The following is a 22,130-nucleotide window of genomic DNA, read 5'->3' on the forward strand; positions in this document are numbered from 1 at the left end:
GTTTTCTTGTTGTTGTGGTCTTCAGGCCGGAGATTGGTTTGAGGCAGCTCTCCGTGCTAGTCTGCCTCGTGCAACTGTCTTTATCTCGAAATAACTATTGAAATCTGCGTTCATTTGGACCTCCTTACTGTATTCATTCCTAGGTCTCCGTCTTCAATTTTTACCGCATACGCTTCCCTCCAATACCATCTTGACAATTCCTCGGTGCCTCAGAATGTGTCCTATCAACCAATCTTTCTTTTCGTCAAGTTGTGTCCAACATTTCTTTTCTCCCCAATTCAATTCATTACCCCCCCTCACACGTTATGTGATGTAGTCATATAATCTTCAGTTTTCTTCTATTGCATCACATTTTAACACAACACACACAGCCTGTAAAAATTTCTGGTACACTGGGATTTCTGTAACAGTCAGTGCTCGGAAGAATCTAAGAGCACAGCTTCCCCGATTATTACTTCATGCTGCTGTGGGCTATTTCCAAGTAGTGACAGCTTGAAGTCAGTTGTTTGCTATTCTAGTGCTTCAGAGAACTGCTAGGTGGATGTTCCTTCTTCCAGACAGTGCTATACAACTTGGAAAGCATATAATAGACACGACTATTTCTGCACATTTGGCATTGCAGTGTGCTTCTTGATCACAAAAGTTCATCATAAAATGGGGAACAGTTCGACTATGAAAAAATTCTGAGACTTCTTCAAGAATCTAGATCCAAAATTGGCAGTGATGGCTTTGGAATCGATGACAGTATTTTTGAAAGAAATCATAATCTGCATTTTTCCTTCATCTTATAAACAGGAGCCACAAAAAGATGTAAAAAAAAAAAAAAGGTGTACAACTTATGGAGGACTGCATTAGTCTTTGTGGTCTGGCAGGAATGCGTTGAAACCTTATATTCTCTTCTTGTCTGAAGTACTTACCACTTTTGTACAAGGCTACACTTCAGACAGATACCTTCAGAGAAGACTTCCTAACACTTAAATTTATACTCAATGTTTACACATTTCTCCCCTTTTGTGGCCATTGCCAGTCTGTGTTTTATACCCTGTCTAGTATGGCCATCGTCAGTTATTCTGCTGTGTCTCCTTCCCTGATCTAATTTCCTCATCACCATATTAATTTGACTATATTCCATTACTCTTGTTTTGCTTTTGTTGATGTTCATCTTATATCCTCCTTTCAAGACATTGTCCATTCCATCCAACTGCTGTTCCAAGTCCTTTCCTGTCTCTGCTGTAATTACATTGTCATCAGCAAATCTATTTTTTTTATTCCTTTTCTCTGAACTTTAATTCCTTCTCCAAATTTTTCATTCATTTTCTTTACTGCTTGCTCAATGTACAGATTAAATAACTTTGCAGTAGACTGCAACCGTGTTGCACTCCCTTCTCAACTACTGCTTCGCTTTCGTGCCCCTCGACACTTATAGCTGTCGTCTGGTCACTGTACAAGTTGTAAATAGCCTTTTGCTCCCTGTATTTTACCCCTGCTACCTTCAGAATTTGAAAGAGAGTATTCCAGTCGACATTGTCAAAAACATTCTCTAACTCTACAGGTGCTATAAACTTAGGTTTGCCTTTCCTTAACCTGTCTTCCGAGAGATGATGTAGGGTCAGTATTAACCTCACGTATTCCTACATTACTCCGGGATCCAAACTGATGTTCCCTGATGTCAAATTCTATCAGTTTTTCCATTCTTCTGTAAAGAATTTGTTACTATTTTGCAACCATTACTTATTAAACTGATAGTTCAGTAACATTCACTCTGGTCAGCACTTGATATCTGTGTAGTTGGAAGTATTACATTCTTTCTGAAGTCTGGGCGTATTTGACTATCTCACATGCACTCCACAACAAATGGAAGAGTTATGTCATGGCTGACCCTCCCAGTGACCTCAGTAATTGTGAGTGAAAGTTTTGTTCTGCAGGGACTGTGTCTTATCTTAGGTCCTTCAGTGCTTTGTCCAATTCTTCTTTGAGTATCACATCTCCCATCTTCACTTTCTATGACATTATCTTCAAGTTTATTTTCCTTATAAAGACCCTCTATAGAATCAGCTTCCCCTTCATTGCTTGACACTGGTTAGCCATCTGAGATCTCAATATTGATACAGCTGCTGCTATTTCCTCCAAAGGACTCTTTAATTTTCCTGTAGATGATACCTGTCTTTCAGATAGTTATCCATGCTTCTACAGCCTTGCATTTGTCTTCTAGCCATTTCTGCTTAGCCATTTTACATTCTATTTCAATCTCATTTTTTTGCATGTGAGTATTTCCTTTCAGCTACTTCACATGTAGAGTTTTAAAATTTTCTCCTTTTGTCAACCAAATTCACAATTTTCTGTTTTATTGAAGGATTTATAATAGACCTTATCTTTTAACCTATGTAATTCTGTGCTGCCTTCACTTTTCATCTCTTGAAGCTCGTGTTCCTTAACCCAATTCCTGTCCAGCATTGCCTAATGGTCCCTCTGAAACTTTCAGCAACCTATGGTTCTTTCAATTTATCAATGTCCTGCCTCCTTAATTTCGTACCTTTTTTGAAATTTCCTAAATTATAATTACAGTTCATAACCAGTGAATTATGATCAGAGTCCACACCTGCCCCGGAAAAGCCTTACAATTTAAAATCTAGTTTTGCAATATCTGTTTTGCCATTGTTGTTATGGTTTCCCGTCCAAAGACTGGTTTGATTCAACTCTCCAAGCTACTCTATCCTGTGCAAGCCTTTTCATCTCCAAGTAACTACTGCAACCTGCAACCTACATCCTTCTGAATTTGCTTACTGTATTTATCTCATGGTCTCTCTCTAAGATTTTTGCCCCCCCCCCTCCCCCCCCCCCCCCCCCCCCCCCCTCCACCCACACTTCCCTCCAGTACCAACTGATCCCTTTTCCTGGTCAAGTTGTGCCACAAATTTCTCTTCTCCCCAATTCTATTTAGTACCTCTTCATTAGTTACCTTCAGCCTCTTCTGTAGCACTGCATTTCATAAGCTTCTATTTTCTTCCTGTCTAAACTGTTTATCATCCACGTTTCACTTCCATACATGGCTGCACTCCGTACAAATACTTCCAGGAAAGACTTCCTAACACTTAAATCTATACTCGATGTTGGCAAATTTCTCTTCTTCACAAATGCTTTTCTTTCCATGGCCAGTCTACATTTTATCCTCTTTACTTCGACCATCGTCAGTTATTTTGCTGCCCAAATAGCAAAACTCATTTACTACTTTAAGTGTCTCATTTCCTAATCTAATTCCCTCAGAGTCACCTGATTTAATTTGATTACATTCCATTATCCTCATTTGCTTTTGTTGATGTTCTTCTTATATTTTCTTGTCAATGCTCTGTCCATTCTGTTCAACTGCTCTTCCAAGTCCTTTGCTGTCTCTGAAAGAATTACAATGTCATCGGCAAACCTCAAGGTTTTTATTTCTTCTCCCTGAACTCCAAAGCCCAAATTTTTCTTTGGTTTCCTTTAGTGCTTACACAATATACAGTTTAAATACTATTGGGGACAGGCTGCAACCCTGTCTCACTACCTTCTCAAAGACAGCTTCCCTTTCATCCCCCTTGACTCTTCAAACTGCCAGTTAATTGTCTTTTGCTTCCTGTATTTTACCCCTGCCACCTTTAGAATTTGAGAGAGAGTATTCCAGTCAACATTGACAAAAGCTTTCTCTAAGTCTAACAGATGCTGGAAACATAGGTTTGCCTTTCCTTAAAGTAGCTTTTATGAGATGTCAGAGGATCAGTACTGCCTCATGTGTTCCTACATTTCTCCGAAATCCAAACAGCTCTTCCTCAAGGTTGGCTTCTATCAGTTTTTCCATTCGTCTGTAAAGAATTCATGTTAGTATTTTGCAGCTGTGACTTATTAAACTGATAGTTTGGTAATTTTCACACCTGTCAACACCTGCTTTCTTTGAACTGGAATTATTATATTCTTCTTGAAGTCTGAGGGTATTTCGCTTGTCTCATACATCTTGCTCACCAGATGGTAGTTTTGTCAGGACTGGCTCTCCCAAGGCCGTCAGTAGCTCTAATGGAATGTTGTCTACTCCCGGGGCCTTGCTTCAACGTAGGTCTTTCAGTACTCTGTCAAATTCTTCACGCAGTATCATACCTCCCACTTCATCTTCATCTGCATCCTCTTCCACTTCCATGACATCGCCCTCAAGTACGTCTCCCTTGTGTAGACCCTTTATATACTCCTTCCACCTTGCTGCTTTCCCTTCTTTACTTAGAACTGGTTTTCCATCTGAGCTCTTGATAATCATACATGCAAGTGGTTCTCTTTTCTCTGAAGACCTCTTTAATTTTCCTGTAGGTGGCATCAATCTTGGTATTATATAATCAGTTCATAATCTTCCAGTATCTCCACATCTCTTTTACATACACAACATTTGTACAGAATTCTTAAACCAAGTATTAGTGATGGTTAAAACACACTGTGTAAAATTTTACCACGTGGCTTCCTCTTTCATTCCTTTTCCCCAGTCCACATTCATCTTCTATTTTTCCTTCTGTTCATTACCTACTACTGCATTCCAGTTCCTCGTCACAATTAAAGTTTTGTCTGTGTTAACTATCAGAATAATTTCTTGTATCTCTTCATACATTCATTCAATCTCTTCATCATCTGTGGAGCTGGTTGTCATATGAACTTGTACTATTGTGGTGGATGTGGGCTTAGTGTCTATCTTGGCTATGATAATGTGTTCACTATGCTATTCATAGGAGCGTACCTGCATTCCTGTTTTGTTATTTACTATTAAACCTACTCTGGCATTACCCCTACTTGATTTTGTATTTATAACTCTATATTCACTGGACCGGAAGTCCTGTTCCTCTTGCGACTGCACATTCCACTCACTCACGGTATTAGTCAACCACAATATTATTGCACGAGGGAGTGAGGGCACTTTGATCGGCTTATCGTGAATTTTTATCACGATATTTCACGAGTACATGCTGAACCACTTTATAGTGTATGCACAACTATCTTGAAATCATTCACAGTGTAACGTATTCCTTGGTCACTGCTGCACTTGTTTAACGCAACGTCACTGCATGTCTCCAGAATGAGATTTTCACTCCGCAGTGGAGTGTGCGCTGATATGAAACTTCCTGGCAGATTAAAACTGTGTGCCGGACTCGAACTCGGGACCTTTGCCTTTCGCGGGCAAGTGTTCTACCAACTGAGCTACCCAAGCACGACTCACGCCCCGTCCTCGCAGCGCACACTCTGCTGCAGAGTGAAAATCTCATTCTGGAAACAACCCCTAGGCTGTGGCTAAGCCATGTCTCCGCAATATGCTTTCTTTCAGGAGTGCTAGTTCTGCTAGGTTCGCAGGAGAGCTTCTGCAAAGTTTGGAAGGTAGGAGATGAGGTACTGCGGAAGTAAAGCAGCAAGGATGGGGCGTGAGTCGTGCTTGGGTAGCTCAGTTGGTAGAACACTTGCCCGCGAAAGGCAAAGGTCCCGAGTGCGAGTCTCGGTCTGGCACACAGTTTTAATCTGCCAGGAAGTTTCATCACTGCATGTTTCTGACAATGGCCACAGGAGGCCAAGTGCAGTAATCTCGTGTCGGCTAATACTTGTTGTTGACGGCAGTAATGCCCACATTACTCGTTGCCCTCAAGCTCGTGTTTAGTACTACTCCGTTCTGCCTCAGGATTTTTTACGTGGAAGTGTCAGTTGTACTTTAACTGTGATACAGTTCTGTACGGGTAGGTTTACTGACGAATAATCGGCCCTATTTGGGTTCACTGAGTAAACTGGAAGAGTGATATGACACTTCTACGTTAAGCTGTTCTCAACCACATCACATCACAGCACTTTTGTATCAGTGTGAGGGATGTTGCATTACTATATGCTACTAGTTTTACATTTGGATGGTTGCATATTAAAAGCTTTTCACTGTTGGAAAGATATTTTTATAGAATATTTTGGATTAAAAAACCATATAAGTCATATTACATTATTATTCTGTAACAAGTTGGTGGATACTGTGGTCTCTTATCCCCACTGAAACTTCAAAATGTTGTCAGTGGAGTCTGGGTTTGTCTGGTATTAATAGGTCTATTACATAACTAAATCTAAAGCATTACGGCAAATAGGTTTGAAGCAAAAATTCACCAATATGCACTATATGATGAAAAGTATTTGGAGTAATGGCAGCCCATTCTTCTGCAAGAGCCAAAACCAGAGAAGGTAGTGATGTTGGATGATGGAGTCTGGAGTGATGTCAATGTTCTAACTCATCTCAAAAGTGTTGCATTTAGTTCAGGTTGGGACTGTGAGCAGGCCAGTCCATTTCAGGACAGTTGTTGTCCACAAACTATTGCCTCCAGGATACTGCTTAATGACAGGTTGCATTGCCATCCTCATACAGTCAGTCCTTACAGACCAATATTCTTGACATCCCTTTGTTTCAGAATTGTTGAACTTATTCCCAGTTCAAATATAGTGAAGTTTCTTGAGATCAAAAAGTCACATTCATGCAAAACTCAGATTGCCCATGTTCATACAATATCCTGCAAACTATGGATGTAGGGCAGCAAGAAGATTCCATATTCCTAGATTTCTGAAAAGTGTTTGATGCAGACTGTTAAAGGTATGAGCATACAGAATGAGTTCTCAGATACGTGTGTGGCCTGAAGACTTCTTAAGTAACAGGACCCAGTTCGCTGTCGTCAATGGTGAATGTTCATCAGACACAAGGCTGTCATCAAGAGTGCCAAAGGGAAGTGGGATAGGACGGGGCTTATGCTCCGTATATGTGGCTCGACAGACAGACGAGCGGCAATTTGCAGCTCTTTGCTGATGATGCCGTGGTGTATGTGTAAGTGTGATCGTTGAGTGATTGTAGGAGGATACAGGATAATGTAAACAAAACCTGTAATTAGTCTAATGAATGGCAGCTGGCTTAAAGAAGGAAAAAACAATCGAGTAATGTTCGAATACAGCATTACTAATGCGCTACTTGACACAATCAGGTCTATTAAATATCTAGGCATAACACTGCCAAGTAAAATGAAATGGAACAGCTGTGGGATTGTTGTGCATAAGGTGAATGGTCAACTCCAGTGTGTTGAGGGAGTTTTAGAAAAGTGTAGCTCATCTGTAAACAAGGTCCAATGTAAGTACCGTTTTGAAATTAAAGAAAGATGTGCTAAGATATCTCAATAATTTTATTTTTACATGAAAGCCTGTACCTTAATCTACGCACTGACGCTATTACAGTCTTGATTCCTCCTTGTTTACATTGTGTACTGAGTGTTTAAGATGCCTCCGATAATTATGAGTCCCACTGACTGTGAAGTACGGACTGTTAAAACATTTCTTAGTGCTAAAGGCCTAAAAAGGCTCAATATTCATCGTGAGGTCTGTGCAGTTTACAGAGAAAACATTATTGGTGGTGGAATGGTAAGAAAGTCGGTGAGAGCATTTAAAGATGGCCGCACAAATGTGCATGGTGGACAACGGAGTGGGCATCCTTAGGTCATTAATGAAAATTTGGTGCAGGAAGTGGACAATAAGGTGAGAGACAACAGGTGCTTTACGATTTCCTCCTTGTGGGATGATTTTCCTAATGTTTCTCGTAGTGTTTTGTATGGAATTGTGACTGAGCACTCGAATTACCGAAAATTGTGTGCACGTTGGGTACCGAAAATGTTGACGGATGTGCACAAAAGCAAACGTTTAAACAGTGCATTGACTTTCCTTGAGCCATACCACAACGACGGTGATGATTTCTTAAGCCAAATTGTTACGGGAAATGAAACAATGGTTCCCTACGTCACAGCAGAATCAAAGCAACAGTCCATGGAAGTTGAGCAAGGGCATCCTTTTGCTGCAAGACAATGCCTGTGAGCTTGTGGCGAAACATAAAATTATTGAGATATCTTAGCACGTCCTTTTTTAATTTCAAAATGGTACTTACTTAAAAAACATGCCTCGTAGAACACTAGAGGAACTAATTCTCGAGTGTCTGGGATCCCCACCAACTCAGATTAAAGGAAGACATTACAGCAATTCAGAAGTGGGCTGCTAGATTGGTTACTGGTAGGTTCGATCAACACGTGATTATTATGGAGACACTCTGTAAAATAAAACGAGAAACCCTGGAGGGAAGGCGGTGTTCTTCTTGAGGAGAACTATTGAGAAATTTTAAAGAACCAGCATTTGAAGCTGACAGCTGAACGATCCTACTGTCGCCGATATACATTTAGCTTAAGGACCACAGAGGTATGAAAAATTAGGGCTCGTACGGAGACGTGTAGAGTGTGGTTTTTGCCTCACTCTATATGCGAGTGGAACAGGAGAGGAAATGACTACCAGTGGTACCGTATGGTGGTCCGCAGGTTACGTAGGTGTAGATTATATCAGTACTGCGTACCTCTTTTGTACGCAGTACACAGCGCCGCAAAATGTGTTTATATCATACTGAATTTAGCATTACCTTAAGTGGACTACGAGGACAGTACCCTGACTAGGAAAAACATCCCCGTACAGTAACACCATCACCTTCGTGTTTCACTCCTCCACACTATAGTGACGACAGGTGACATTCTCCAGGCATTCGACAAATGCAAACCATTCCATCAGACGTCTGAGGGTTATAGCAACATTCGTCACTCTGTACGGCTCATTTCCTGTCGTCCGTCATCCCACCGAGTCAGTCTTTACACTACCTCGACCGTCGCTTGGCGCCGACTACAGAAATGTGTGTGGGTTATGAGCAGCTGCTCGACTGTTGTACCCCGCCGTTCTTTTTAACTTTGCATGCAGTCACTGTGCCAGCTGGTAGCACTTTGTAACTCACGAGTGGCTCGTGCCACTAGCAATACAGGACGTTTTATGACCACTGTAAGCAATGCTCGATAGTCCCAGTCGATCGGTATGTGAAGTGTGCCTTTGCATTTCCACTTCACATTCGTGTCACTGACTCTTGACGTGGGCAGCTGTAGAAGGGTTGAAATGTCTGTGAGGGATTTGTTAATCATGTGACATCCAGTGACTAGCCAATTGCTCAAAAGAGGAAAGGCCGCTGGACCTGATGGGATACCAGTTCGATTTTACACAGAGTAAACGAAGAACTTGCCCCCCCCCGCTCCCCTCCCTCTTGCAGCGGTTTACCATAGGTCTCTAGAAGGGCGTAGCGTTCCAAAAGATTGGTAAAGGGCACAGGTCATTCCCCTTTTCAAGAAGGGGCGTCGAACAGACGTGCGGAACTGTAGACCTATATCTCTAATGTCGATCAGTTGTAGAATTTTGGAACATGTATTATGTTCGAGTATAAGCGTTACGGAGATAATTAACTCCAGTGGAAGACTCTGCAGGAGAGACGCTCAGTAGCTCAGTACGGACTTTTGTTGAAGTTTTGAGAACATACCTTTACCGAGGAGTCAAGCAGTAAATTGCTCCCTCCTACGTATATCAGGCGAGGAGACCATGAGGATAAAATCAGAGAGATTAGAGCCCACACAGAGGCATACTGACGACCTTTCTTTCCACGAAGAATACGAGACCGGAATAGAAGGGAGAACCGATAGAGGTACTCGAAGTACCCTCCGCCACACACCGCCAGGTGGCTTGCGGAATATGGATGTAGATGTAGAATGTTTGATGTCACTGAGCTCTGCTGACCGACCATTTCTGCAGTTGCTGCTTCTCAGCTAACAACACAATATTCCCCAACTCCTTTTATACAGGCATGACCACCTCTCGTGACATCTAGCGGTCAGTTTGTAATGTTCACCTGCTTTATTTCTCCATTGATAGTCCTCGGTGTCAACGTACTGCATTGTTACAGTGGCTGAAAAATGGGGGGGTGGAAGTTTTACACTGACTGTTGTAAACAATGTAGCCAACAGTTGCATTCACTGTTCACAAGCCCCGCCCCACTTAATATTACACAGTTATATGAGCAGTTCACTATTGGTAGATGTAGACAAGCCTCATTAGTAGGTTGCAGTCAAACATCAGCATACTGCTACAGTAGTTTGCTGTTGAACATCTGTGAGCAGGAAGAACCTAACCACACAGTTCGCAGTTGTTGCAGAATAATAGAATAATAAGGTACATGTGACACTATTTCTCAAATAACTTGAACGGACATTGAAATTGTTTTAAACATGGCCTATTTGTGTTACACTAATTCCACTGTTAAGTTAATGCATTGTTGTTACTCCAACTGATATAGACTTCCCATCTGATAATCGGCCATGCACTGATTGTCTAGAGACCAAAAATCCATCCTTTATATATCCTCACAGTAATAGTTACTGAAACTATACATTGTTTGATGTTTAATTTACAGAAATTACAATTAAAACGTACCTCATTCAATTAACTGAATACATAAAAAAATTCCTTCTTTTTAACAGTTCTTCTACCAAGTTGGGCTGAATTATTTGTTTATATAATGAAAGTAACAGATAAACAAACAATACTTTGGACAAACCTGGTTATTTTGGAATTAATTAAGGGCTGGCTTTGCTAATGTGTTTTAAAATGGAGCCAAATAAATACTTCAAGAATCCTAGTAGTTCTTTCAAATGTTTATAATTAGTACAGAATTTATATTTGTTTATGAGTCAACAATAGAATCTAAGTCACGAAACAGTTACTGATTTCATCCTGTAACAAAGGTATTAACTAGGAATAGTCAAAATAAATTAGGAAGTTGAGTACATACACAAAACTAAACACTAAATCAGACCTGGTGCTATATTCCTTAAGACTGAGGGCCAACCTTTCTGCTTTATGGAATTGCAGATCCTTGTGCATGTGCTCCGCCACACACCGTCAGGTGGCTTGCGGAGTATGGATGTAGATGTAGATGTAGATGTAGATGTTAATGGTAATTAGGCAAAAATGAAAAGGAGGCAGATGGCAGAACAAGAGAGGAAGTAAAGCTATCCCAGCTTGCTCTGTTACAAGTTCCACTTGAGATAGGGGATTCGGGATACTTTTAATTACGGATAGGAATAAGTGTATTACAAGCACACTGCTTAACAGCTTGTATTGAATTCATGTCAGTACTGCACTTTTTATCTGTCACTGTGCATGCACCAAGTGCGACATTTGACAAATAAAGTTCTGTCAACTTATGGGTATTACTATCCACAGATTGTACCTGTAGTGCCAGGAAATAAGCTCTATTTTTTCAGGGGGTTGAAGACGTTTGCTATGTATCTAATATTACTGATGACATATGATAGTACAGTCTTTCATGTACAGGGCATCTCTCCTAATAGTTGTTAGGTGCAGCTTCCCTTGTGTTTAAGCAGATATTTGCAATTTCATTTTTGCAGTGTGTAGTTGGAGTCAGCCTAAACAAATACTGCCCATCACACATGTTATGCAACATGCCATATCAATGGGAAGTGTCAGTTTGTTTCCCGTTACAAACAAAATTACCTTTAAAACGAAATTTTACGTGCACATTCAATAGGACAGTGCCAAATTATTGTAATGTAGTATTCGTTTAATTGATTTACTTAACAGCGACAGTAAAACGTGAAAAATAGGGAGTTAGCACTGCTCTGTCCCCCACTGACTGCTACTGCCTTGCAACAGTGCTGCTCAGTCACTGTTGGAGCATTGATTACTCTTCCTATTTTATGGTCTCTATTAATACGTATCGATGAAATGAATATTGCACTACACTAACTTGGGACCACTCTATCAAATGGGGATGTAAAATTGCACTTTAAAAACATTTTGTTTGTAACTGGAATGAAAGTGATGATTTCCATTGATACTGAGCATTGCATGAAACACGTGGTGAACAGTATTTGTTTGGCCTGATTCCAGTTGCACATTGCAAAAACAAAACTACGAAGATCTTCCAAAGTACCAAGGAAAATGTACCTGAGAACTCTTGGGTATAGCTTTCTATGCAGCAAGACTTAGATTCATTTGTAGTGAAGTGCTATGTCCTTTATATAAATTACAAGAAACCCTATTTTCTTGTGCACATGTCATGAATGTTGCAGATTTTTGAGAACAGAATGTGTCCCTAAATGTGTGTCGCCTTTTCTTCGGAACTGTATGTTGCTACAGGTGTTAATTGAGAATGGGCCAATACCCAAAATCACAATCATGAGTGAAGAAATACGATACCAGCTGACGCAGAAACTGTCGTCATATCTAAACTGAAGGGTATATTTATTCTAGTGGTGATGAAATACAAGCTTGTGCATTCCATTCGTTCACACATCACATCATGTTTCCTAAATCTCGTTATGGAGGAGAGTCTTTAGGCTTGGGAACAACTCAAGTTATACATTAACAAGCAGAAGCAGCTACTTCCAGCTGTTTCTGGGAGTGTAGTTAATTAAGTACATATTTCATAGATAATATTCGTGACAAATATTATGATTTGGAGAATGTCAACTGAAGAAACAGGCTACATACATAATTTACAAATTATCTGTTGGCTTCTGTCTCGGGCTCTTCGGTTGGTGATTGTTTCACAATTTTGATGACATTTCAGCGGCACAATTTGCTGATATTGTCGGAGTTTCACCCTCAACTGCTGAAGGTGGACTAGAGTTGAGCTCAGGCCTGCAGATTATGTCTACGTTTTGCGCGAATGTCTGAAGGCTTTCTCCCTGGTCATTATTGCCACGGTTCTCCCCTTGTTACCTGCAATGGTCATTCGCTGAAGCACGGGAATCCAGGATCTTTTTACTTTGAGCCTTTCCTCTTTCTTATTGAAGCTATTACCATGTCCTTTCGGCAAATTTTACTATGTGGTCGGTCTCGCACAGTGCGTGCCCTGCCGTGGCTGATTTTTGCACCTGTCCCAACCCGCAGTGCTGTTTGTGTTTGATGAACCTGGTGTTGATGGATTATGCAGTCATTCCAATATAGACTTTTCCACGTGTAGGGAGTATGGGGTATGTTCTTGACGTCGCTAATCGAATCCCTTTTGTCCTTGCTGATCCAAAACACCCTTTGATATTCTTGTTTGGTTTGTAAATGATATTTATGCCTTGCTTGTTGCATTATGCAGTGTAGCGATGTTTGATAGAAAGGCCTTATCTGATATTTCTATTTCCGACATATCCCTTCACCTGAGTTAGAAAAGAGGGATGATTAAAATTCTTGAAACACATGCGAGGTGAGTATGTGAGCCACAGCATCACAGAGATGAGGTGCAGCACCTGGAAAGCCTTTTGCAGGAGCAGTGGGTATTCTACCAGTTGCATAAGAAGTGTCACAAAATCTAACGCTCAGCAAAGTGACAATACAGAAGAAGAAATGTCTGGTATGGCCTTCCCTCTATACATTCCTAGTATGACTGATAGGACTGGCCATATTTCACACAGACATAACAAAGACTATATAAGAACTGAACCAGAAGATCAAAGAGTGTCTAAATTTGCAAAGGAGAAAAAAGACCGCACTTGCTGTGACAGGAATATGCCAAATATCCTATCAATGTGGAAATGCCTGTATTGGAATTGCTGAATGATCAATAAACATCAGGATAACCAAACATAAGCAGAATTTCAGGTTGGGACAGGTGGAGAAATCAGCTGTGGTGGTGCATGCATTATGTCAGACCATCCACATAATAAAATTTGCTGACACGGTTTTTCTTGCAGTGCAGAAAAACTACCACCCCAGTTGTTCAGGGAAGGTATGTAAATCCTCTAACATGACTACAGCTTCCACAAGATACAGAAAAACCTCAGAGTAACCAGTAAGGAGATCCTGGATACCCATGCTGCAACAAATGACCATTGCAGGTAACAAGGGAAGAACCACGGCATTGGTGCAACAATGCCAGCCACTCGTGCTGGGAAAATATCAGAAAAATCATCGAAGAACCCGAGACGGAAGCTAACAGGCAGCCTGTCAAAAAGGGGGCCACCAGAGGCTCAACAATTGTGTACATATAGCTTATTTAAAAAGAAAGTATGGCTATGTGCTGTGTAAATGGCTAATTACTTCTATTAAAGAATTCCTCTGTGGCATAGAATGAGTTGTTTGGGAGTAACATCTTCAGTGTACTTTTGAAAACGCATCGCTATCTGTCAGATGTTTTATTTCCGTGGGCAGATTGTCAAAAAGTTTTAGAGCTGCAGATTTCACTCTCTAGACTCATTAAAGGGTAATGCACATCCTGCGTGTGAATATCTGTATTGTTCTTGAACTCAGCTGAGTTGTTCATAACAAATGCCATAGGTGAATAAATGCACTGTGAGGTTGCGATTAACATTCCCAGCAGCATAAAGAGATGCCTTTGAGAGCCTCATAAAATTATTTTCTTGTGTCCAATGAATACTTTTTGGCTAACTGAGGAGTTGCTCCAGAATATTAAGCTGGAAGACATCAATAAATGAAAATATTCAAAATATGTTAACAGACTGATTTTATAACTGCCAGTTAATCTTACGGCAAAAGTAGCTGACCATAAACATTTTGGTAGAACTGTTGTATGGTTTTCTTCTGTTTAATTTTTCATCACTTTGCACATATAAGAACTTATTGCTTTCATCCATCTATTATTTCTTGTTTGTATACTAGGTTAATAGGGGGTGGTACCCTTTTGACCACACGAAACTGGGTGAACTGCATTTTGTCAAACTTAAAGGCTAGCCCATTTGTGCGGAAGCTATCATTAACTTTGACAAATCACTATTTACTATTTTCTCTTTGAAGCTTCTTTGCTCAGCTTCAGAATAAGGCTTATATAATGTGCAAATGAGACTAATTCTAGGTCCTGAGTCAAATGCAAGATGCAGATAATTAACAGATCAAGAACGTTAGTGGGCCAATAAGTTAACCTAGTGGGACTCATATTGTAATTTCTCCCCATGCAGATGATGTGGGGTCTCTTTTTGTACTGCACAACCAACCTAGGTAACTTTCTCTGTTGTTACTTGTATAAGTTCTAAACCAGGCGTGTGGTGATCTATATATTTCATTAAAACTTCTCTTTTCTAATAGAATATTGTGACTGACACAATCTAGTGCCTTTGATAGGTCACAGAAGATCCCAACTGGTGATATTTTGTCATTTAAAGATTTTATAATGTGTTCAGCAAATACACAAATAGCGGACACAGTAAATGGTCATTTTGAAATCCACACTATGATTGGCTAAGTATCCCATTACTACACAGGTGGGTGACAGTCCTGGAGTACATTACCTTCTCAACATCTCCAGAAAATGGTGCAAGGAGTGATACTGGGCTGTAGCTATTGAGATCAATGGTACCAGTTCCATTTTCTTGTATACTGATGCATTAGAAGCTAGTCCGCAGTGACTCTTTTCTTGATATTTTTTGCATGCGGAGATTCTGAGTATTATTCTTTCTATCTCAAGTATTCTATTTGTGCAGTGAGAAGCCATGCAGCACAAATCATCACTTTAAAATGAATCATGGCATACCACAGGAAATAAGACAAATCTCTTGCAATAATGTTTGTAGGTTTTATGAAGGTACAATGACTGTCCACAGACTTTCAATATTAAAAATATTAAGAAATTTTTGACATCACCCAAAAGTAATCAAATTGATAGAACTCACTATAATTATAATTATTATTATGTGCTATTAGACCCTGCTAGATCCCTCAAAGGTTTATGATTCAATTTACTGAGTCTGCATGCAACTCTCAACTTTACTCCATGAAGTGTCTTTCTCTCTTCAGTACATTTTGTTCCTGTTTTCTTTACAGTCTCGTTCTCCGGCTGCACTTCCCAGCTGTCAATTTTTTGACTGTATGAGTTTCTGCCTGAGACTTCCAGGGGATTTATTTATATCCTCACTATATCTTTTTTTTGCCTTGCATAATCTGGAGTATAATTTTCAGACGTTACATGCGTGTTAAATATTGTGGGCAAGTCTATCTGTTGAGTGTGTCCATAAAATTTTAACATTTTTGCTGATGCCTGCCATGATACGGGACAATTTTTCTGTCATTTTCTGGGATTTTAGTCCATAGTTGTGTTTCATTCTGTTTGGACTGAGAATCTCTAAAGTTTTACATTCCACTTTCTGAATGTTTTTTGTCACCTTTTCTGTGAAATGTGATAATTTTTCGGGTGGTTGTTGTTGTTGTTGTTGTTGTTGTTGTTGCTGCTGTTGCTATTGACAGCTTTTTTAGTAGTAGTCGCAGTAGTAGCAGCAACAGCAACAGTAGTGTTCTTTAGCATATTTAATTATTATTCAGTTAGTGGTGTAGTGTGTGTTTTCCATGATCATGTAACTTTGTCAGAGGGGCCAATTCTAATAAAACAAAATTATAAAAAATAAATTTACTTGTCAGTTAAAGAATATGCACAATATTTTGTGGAAATGGGTGATGTGAGAAGAGCTTCCGCTCACTGGTGAAAATTAAATGTTGGAATCTGACACTTTTTTTGTGATGCATCTTGCATATGATACCCTGTTGTGTCACATTTTCAGCAACCCACTGCTAAATGTGCACCCACTCTGCTGTTTCAGTACAAATGTGGAGACAAGGGAGGTGCCTCCCTGGGGAACGAGGGCCTTCAGGCGGGGGCAGGTGCCAGTGCGGTTGCGGGGGTGGGGGAGCGGGAACAGCTCCTCGTGCAGCACGGATCCGCCACCAGCGACTCTGTGTAAGTCCCAGCGCATGTTGTAACTGGACGCAGAATTAATTAGTCCTGTAGCTGCCCAAGGTTTATTAATCATTTTAGTCTAGTGGCATATTAGCTTTTACTTTTAAAGTGCCCAATGTTTTCCGAACAGTGTTGCGGAGTTCTTCACTCCCGAGACAGGTTCTATTCAATTCTCACCACTGGTCTCCTCTGTGAAAGCCTCTTCATCTCTGCAGAACAACTACAACATACATTTGAACCCACTTGTTGTAGTGAAGTTTTCGCCACCCTACTACTACTTGTATCTCCTACAATTGTTTCCAGTAGCGAATTAATTATTCCTCTGCACCTTATTATGTATCCTATCAAGCTAAGTAATCACGAAAGCATTACAGAGATGATAGATAAACTGCAGTGGAAGACTTTGCAAGAGAGACACTCAGTGGCTCCGTATGGGCTTTTGTTGAAGTTTCGAGAACATACCTTCACCGAGGAGTCAAGTAGTATATTGCTCCCTCCTACGTAATCTTGCGAAGAGACCATGAGGATAAAGTCAGAGAGATTAGAGCCCACACAGAGGCATACCGACAGTCTTTCTTTTCACGAATGATGCAAGACTGGAATAGAAGGGAGAACCGATAGAGGTACTCAAGGTACCCTCCACCACATACCGTCAGGTGGCTTGCAGAGTATGGATATAGATGTAGATGGCTTTAGGTTTGGTGAATGCTCGGAGAGCACTATCTGCTATTGCACGTAGTGCAGACGGTGATGTACTGACAAGGTGATATTATGGTACTGAAATGTTTTTCACACTTAAGAAAAGGCTGTATACAGAAGGATAAGAACACACTGTACATCACTGTGTGCTGCATACAGCAAAGGAACAGTTCTGACAAGGAACCCCCAAGTGCAAGGTCGCAAGTTCAGTCTTAGTAAGGCTCATTTGAAAGTGTTTTTAAGAATTGTGACAGGAAAAATAGTAGCTGCGTATGACTCACCACATGCATGATGAGTGTACAGGAGGTGCAGGGATCAACATTCTATGAGATGTATCTGTTACATTTCATTAAATGGACCCTGTCAATGTTCGAGATATCTTCAGAATAAACAGTGAACACCAAATGAAAAGTGACACACCACAGTCATCACTGAGGTTTGCACCATCGAGATCAAAGGCGAACTCCTAGGAAGGTGTGAGCTGTGCAGAACATTTAGCTGGGTATCCACTCTTAAAGAACACATATAGAATCATATCAGTGCAATGGGATAATGAGAACTGACGGAATGTGATGGCGAAGCTATCCTTTAAGATGTAGCTGCGGATAGTGCAATAATATGTTTTATAGGCACGGAGAGAAAAAAAAAAAAAAAAAAAAAAAAAAAAAAACTTCTAGAAGCTGAATTTGTCCAGTGGTTCCAGGTGGTACGAACTGCAATGTCACACACTTTTCAGGAGGGGCAGTTTGCTGTGCAGAGTTTAATTTTTATAAGAAGACCAGGAATTGAGCAAATACGAGTTATTTTCACTAGCTATTGGCCAAAATCAGTGTGCGTGCCATAGTTGTACTCCTCTTACAAAACCCATTTTCCCACTCTTTCTTGCTGTGATGTAAATATTCCCTGCTGCCCGCGCACACGAGGAGCAGTCACAGGAGGCAAAAAAACCTCCATTTTCTCACAGCACAGTAAATAACTTTCCAATTGATTTATCGTCCAAACTAATGGTCGGCATAATTATATATGAATGCGTTAAGATGTTGATGTTTGTTGATCTCAGTACAACTCTCTTGGTAACTGTAATTTCCGGGGTTCCATTCATATGCATTTCCTCTTCAAATCCTGACTGGTCAGAGTTGAAAAAAAATTCATTACTGATTGATGAAATAAATTTGTTTATCTCATCTACAAGTTTTTGGGCCAATTCTGCAGCTTGCTCTGCACCGTCAAGTTGACGCTTGTTTGAAATTTCATTATACATGTTCCAATTCTGTAGTACTGTTTGAAGTTACGAAACCATTCACTGCTTCCCTCAAAATCATTGTAATCTATGTCAGGCACAGTTTGACGTGTGTAACATAATAGGTCACTGTCGTGCACATCCTGTAAATTGTATCGAGCATCCTCGAAATGTGCAAACACCAGCTTTTGTAAGAAGTGTGCATTGTCCCTTGAATATCTGTAGTTTCTCGTATCTGTTACACGGTCATATTGCTACAAGCTTATTCAAAATTTGTTCTGAATTGCTTTTTACTACACTGCAGATCATCTTTCATACACGTAATTATGTGTGGTACACACACCTTGCACAATGGTTGTCCCTCACTATGATTAATTGATGACAGGATTGGTGGGTCCCTGTCTGAAAAGGATGATAAACTATATTGCTCAACACCTATTTCAGTATCACTTTGCCTCGTTAAGCACGTATCATTATCACTGTACTCGTCACATACACTGTCCACACAGTCAAGCGTATATGACCCCACACTTTCCACTGAATCGTCAAGCAGAAATGCTAATATTTCATCTGCTACTTCTCTTTCACACTGTAAAATTTTCTCAGTTCCTTTCTGTCGAAATGTCAACTTTGGCAACTGTCGTTGTCGATATGGTGCAAAGTTTGCTTTGTTTATCATTGCCATTGCACTGCTCTGTATGAGTAACATTAGCACTGTAGCTCTGTTGTGCGTAATTCATTGGCTAAACGGTTCAGCTGCACTTCACAGCTTCATGCTGTGCTCACCATTGGATATCTCCAGTCGCATCCACCTGTTGCCATAAGCAGCCATTACTGCGGTTGCACGATAGACAATATGTAGGGTGTCAAATGCCATAAACATCGTTTACCTTTTGTGACCTCGCACTCGAAGTGGTCCTTTTGAGACTTTGATCAGCATGACAGTGCAGCCTGTCATAAAGCAGCACGTATACTTCACTCCCACACCCCAGCATGCAACATCACTATCTTCTCCAGTTTCAGCTGTTTAAGAAGAATGGACAGTCAGTCCTCCACAGAGATTCAGAAACCTCATTGAACATGTATGCAGTAGAGTTCACTCTGTTACAAAGGTGAAGGGTGGGCACACCCTACATTAATATCCACTAACATGTATCTGGGTACTTTTTGTCTGATATTGTGTGTGTGTGTGTGTGTGTGTGTGTGTGTGTGTGTGTGTGTGTGTGTGTGTGTACGCACACGCACTTTATCTAAAAAAGGAAAGCTAATGAAGTTTTCAGCCTCATTTGTGCACCTGTTGACAAGTTGACACCTTTACTGTTTGTTGTGTTATTTTTAGAATGTCACGTAGGATAGATAACCACAAGTGACTGTTACTGAGTTATCTTGTGCAGTGCGGCGGACACTTCAGCTGAGGGGTCGATTGTGGACACGACACAGGTGACCCTCCTGGGCTCCGACATGGCGTCAACGACCTCAGAGTAGCCGTCGGAACCAGCCACTCCGTGTACGGATGCGGGTACATGCCACACGATGCTTCCTCCTCCTCATCCTCCTCCTCCTCCTCCTCGCATTTCTTTCTGCCGCCGGCACCATTGTGCGTACTACTCCTCCGGCCACTTCCCGGAAATGGCACACTGTCGCCGTCAGAGAGGGAGAGGTGTGGTTTTGTTTTCTAAAGTTTAAGTGACGTGTATTATAAAGCGTAGTGTTAAGGGTAGCGTATTTATAAATGTTTAATTTGTACAATGTTTCTCTTCTTTGCTTTTTGCCATTTTTTTCTGAACGTAGTACGGAGTGACGGAGCAGAAAAGACAAATTTAATTTTCTAAAAAAAATTTAAAAAAGTGACAACACGATAGTGCTGGGAATAAATTACTCGTACAGTGATATTAGTATACTTTGCCTAATTACTGTAAAGGAAGAAAAGTAATAGTGGAACAATATTTAATGTAGCGACCCTTTTTATTTTGTTATCGATTTGTCGGGAGCGGCTGCCCGTGTCGCAACTGCACTGCAGTGTGCGCCACTGTCAGTTGGCTGTGAGCGACTGTAAAAGCGACTGAAGTGTAGCTTGCGAGACAGAGATTCCACTTTATTTTTTATTTGTCAGTAGCTGTGTAGCTACCGTTGGTCACTTTAAGTGTCTCGCCTAGCAGTTCTAAACAGATAAAAGTTTAAACAAACACTATTGCTGGTTCTGTATGACACAGATGTCCTGTGTGCAAATGAAAAAAAAGAAAAAAAAAGAGAATCAATTGATGGTACCTGAAAATAACTCTTCTTGTAAAAAATGTAACAGAAAATTATAATACAAAACGCTGTTTAAACCGACAGGTTTTATTACATTTCCATGTACACTAATCAGTGTCTAGAATAGTTTCCAAGTACAGTAGTTATTCTGCATTCCATTAGATGTCAGGCGGAGGGAACAAATTGTTACACCCTTTGATAGACTGCGTTTTATAATTTCTTGTGATTATTTGTGTTGCTGATCAAAAACTCCTGTAATTGTATCATCAAGTGCTTTGTGGCCAATAATTGTAACGGTAGTCGGAGTCCAAACAAAACATTGAGAAAGCCTGGAATAATATAGTGTCTTATTCACCATTTGTCCCTAGATTACTTGAATCGCTGACTCACAAATGACACACTTTCATCCAGGTTGATAACCTGAACTTGAAATTATAATAAGAAAGGGAAAAGGAACACATGGGAAAAATACTGGACCAAATTTGGTTCTCTCTTCATTAATTGATACAGTAAGAATGGAGAGTTGCTTTTTAATATGCTCCAGAAGTAGGCGGGATTTATAAGGTACCTCTCTTTAGCCGAAGTCTTCCAGAATATAATCTGGCTATCTCATTCAGTGTCCAATATCTCTTTGTGTGTAAACGTGTGCATCAGATCCAGGGTGTGTGAAGGAGGAATTGTTATGAGTTTGATTTGTTGCAGAACTCTGCAGGATTTAGATGTTGAGCTTTGGATGCCTTGCTCTAACTGCACAGTACTTCAGCAGAGATGAAGCCTCTTCACATTTTTTGTGTAGCCTGGGTCCGACTTTTTTCAGATTCGAGATAGTGTTGGTAAAACAGTTTTTTGTTTTGATTACTCAATTATCTCAAGATAAGAGATACTACAACACTATTCCAGTGTTTACATGGCAGCACACAAACATACACACTTAATTTTTTTTAGTTGTTACATGATTTTTGCTTACTCCATGCAACATCTCTCTTCAGCTGGTAGGGACTTCATAAGTGTGTACTAAGTCATCAGCAACACAAATGAATCTGTGTCATGTTATCAAAGGGAAAACAGTTTGTTTTCACTATCTGCAAATATAGATCTTCTGCTCAGACTGTTCTTCTTCCCTTTTTCAAAAAAACAAAATCATTGCTTTATAACTGTAAACACAGGGTGAAACTGTCCTGTTTGTTATTGATTTTTACGGAGATTTTATGGAAGTATATAACATTTAGGGGACCACCATAATTTGTACATCCCAGCTTTACCATGCTGCTGTGGCAGTCGCCAACAATGTATGGAGACTTATTTTTTTGATCAGAGAAATTACAG

The 22,130-nt window shown here is 40.3% G+C and overlaps 1 protein-coding gene across 1 annotated transcript in view; it reads left to right on the top strand.

Moving 5' to 3' along the window:
* LOC124552313 (protogenin A-like) overlaps positions 1 to 21,741 on the top strand; it is a 394,295-nt gene extending 372,554 nt beyond the window's left edge. Inside the window, exons 19-20 of the mRNA XM_047126586.1 lie at positions 16,476 to 16,612; positions 19,946 to 21,741. Of these exons, the coding sequence (XP_046982542.1) occupies positions 16,476 to 16,612; positions 19,946 to 20,036 (228 nt within the window). The 3' untranslated portion in view covers positions 20,037 to 21,741. The remainder of the gene's footprint in view (positions 1 to 16,475; positions 16,613 to 19,945) is intronic.
* The last annotated feature ends 389 nt before the right edge of the window (positions 21,742 to 22,130 follow it).

Source organism: Schistocerca americana, chromosome 10 (genome assembly GCF_021461395.2).
Source record: "Schistocerca americana isolate TAMUIC-IGC-003095 chromosome 10, iqSchAmer2.1, whole genome shotgun sequence".
Classification (NCBI taxonomy): Eukaryota; Metazoa; Arthropoda; class Insecta; order Orthoptera; family Acrididae; genus Schistocerca; species Schistocerca americana.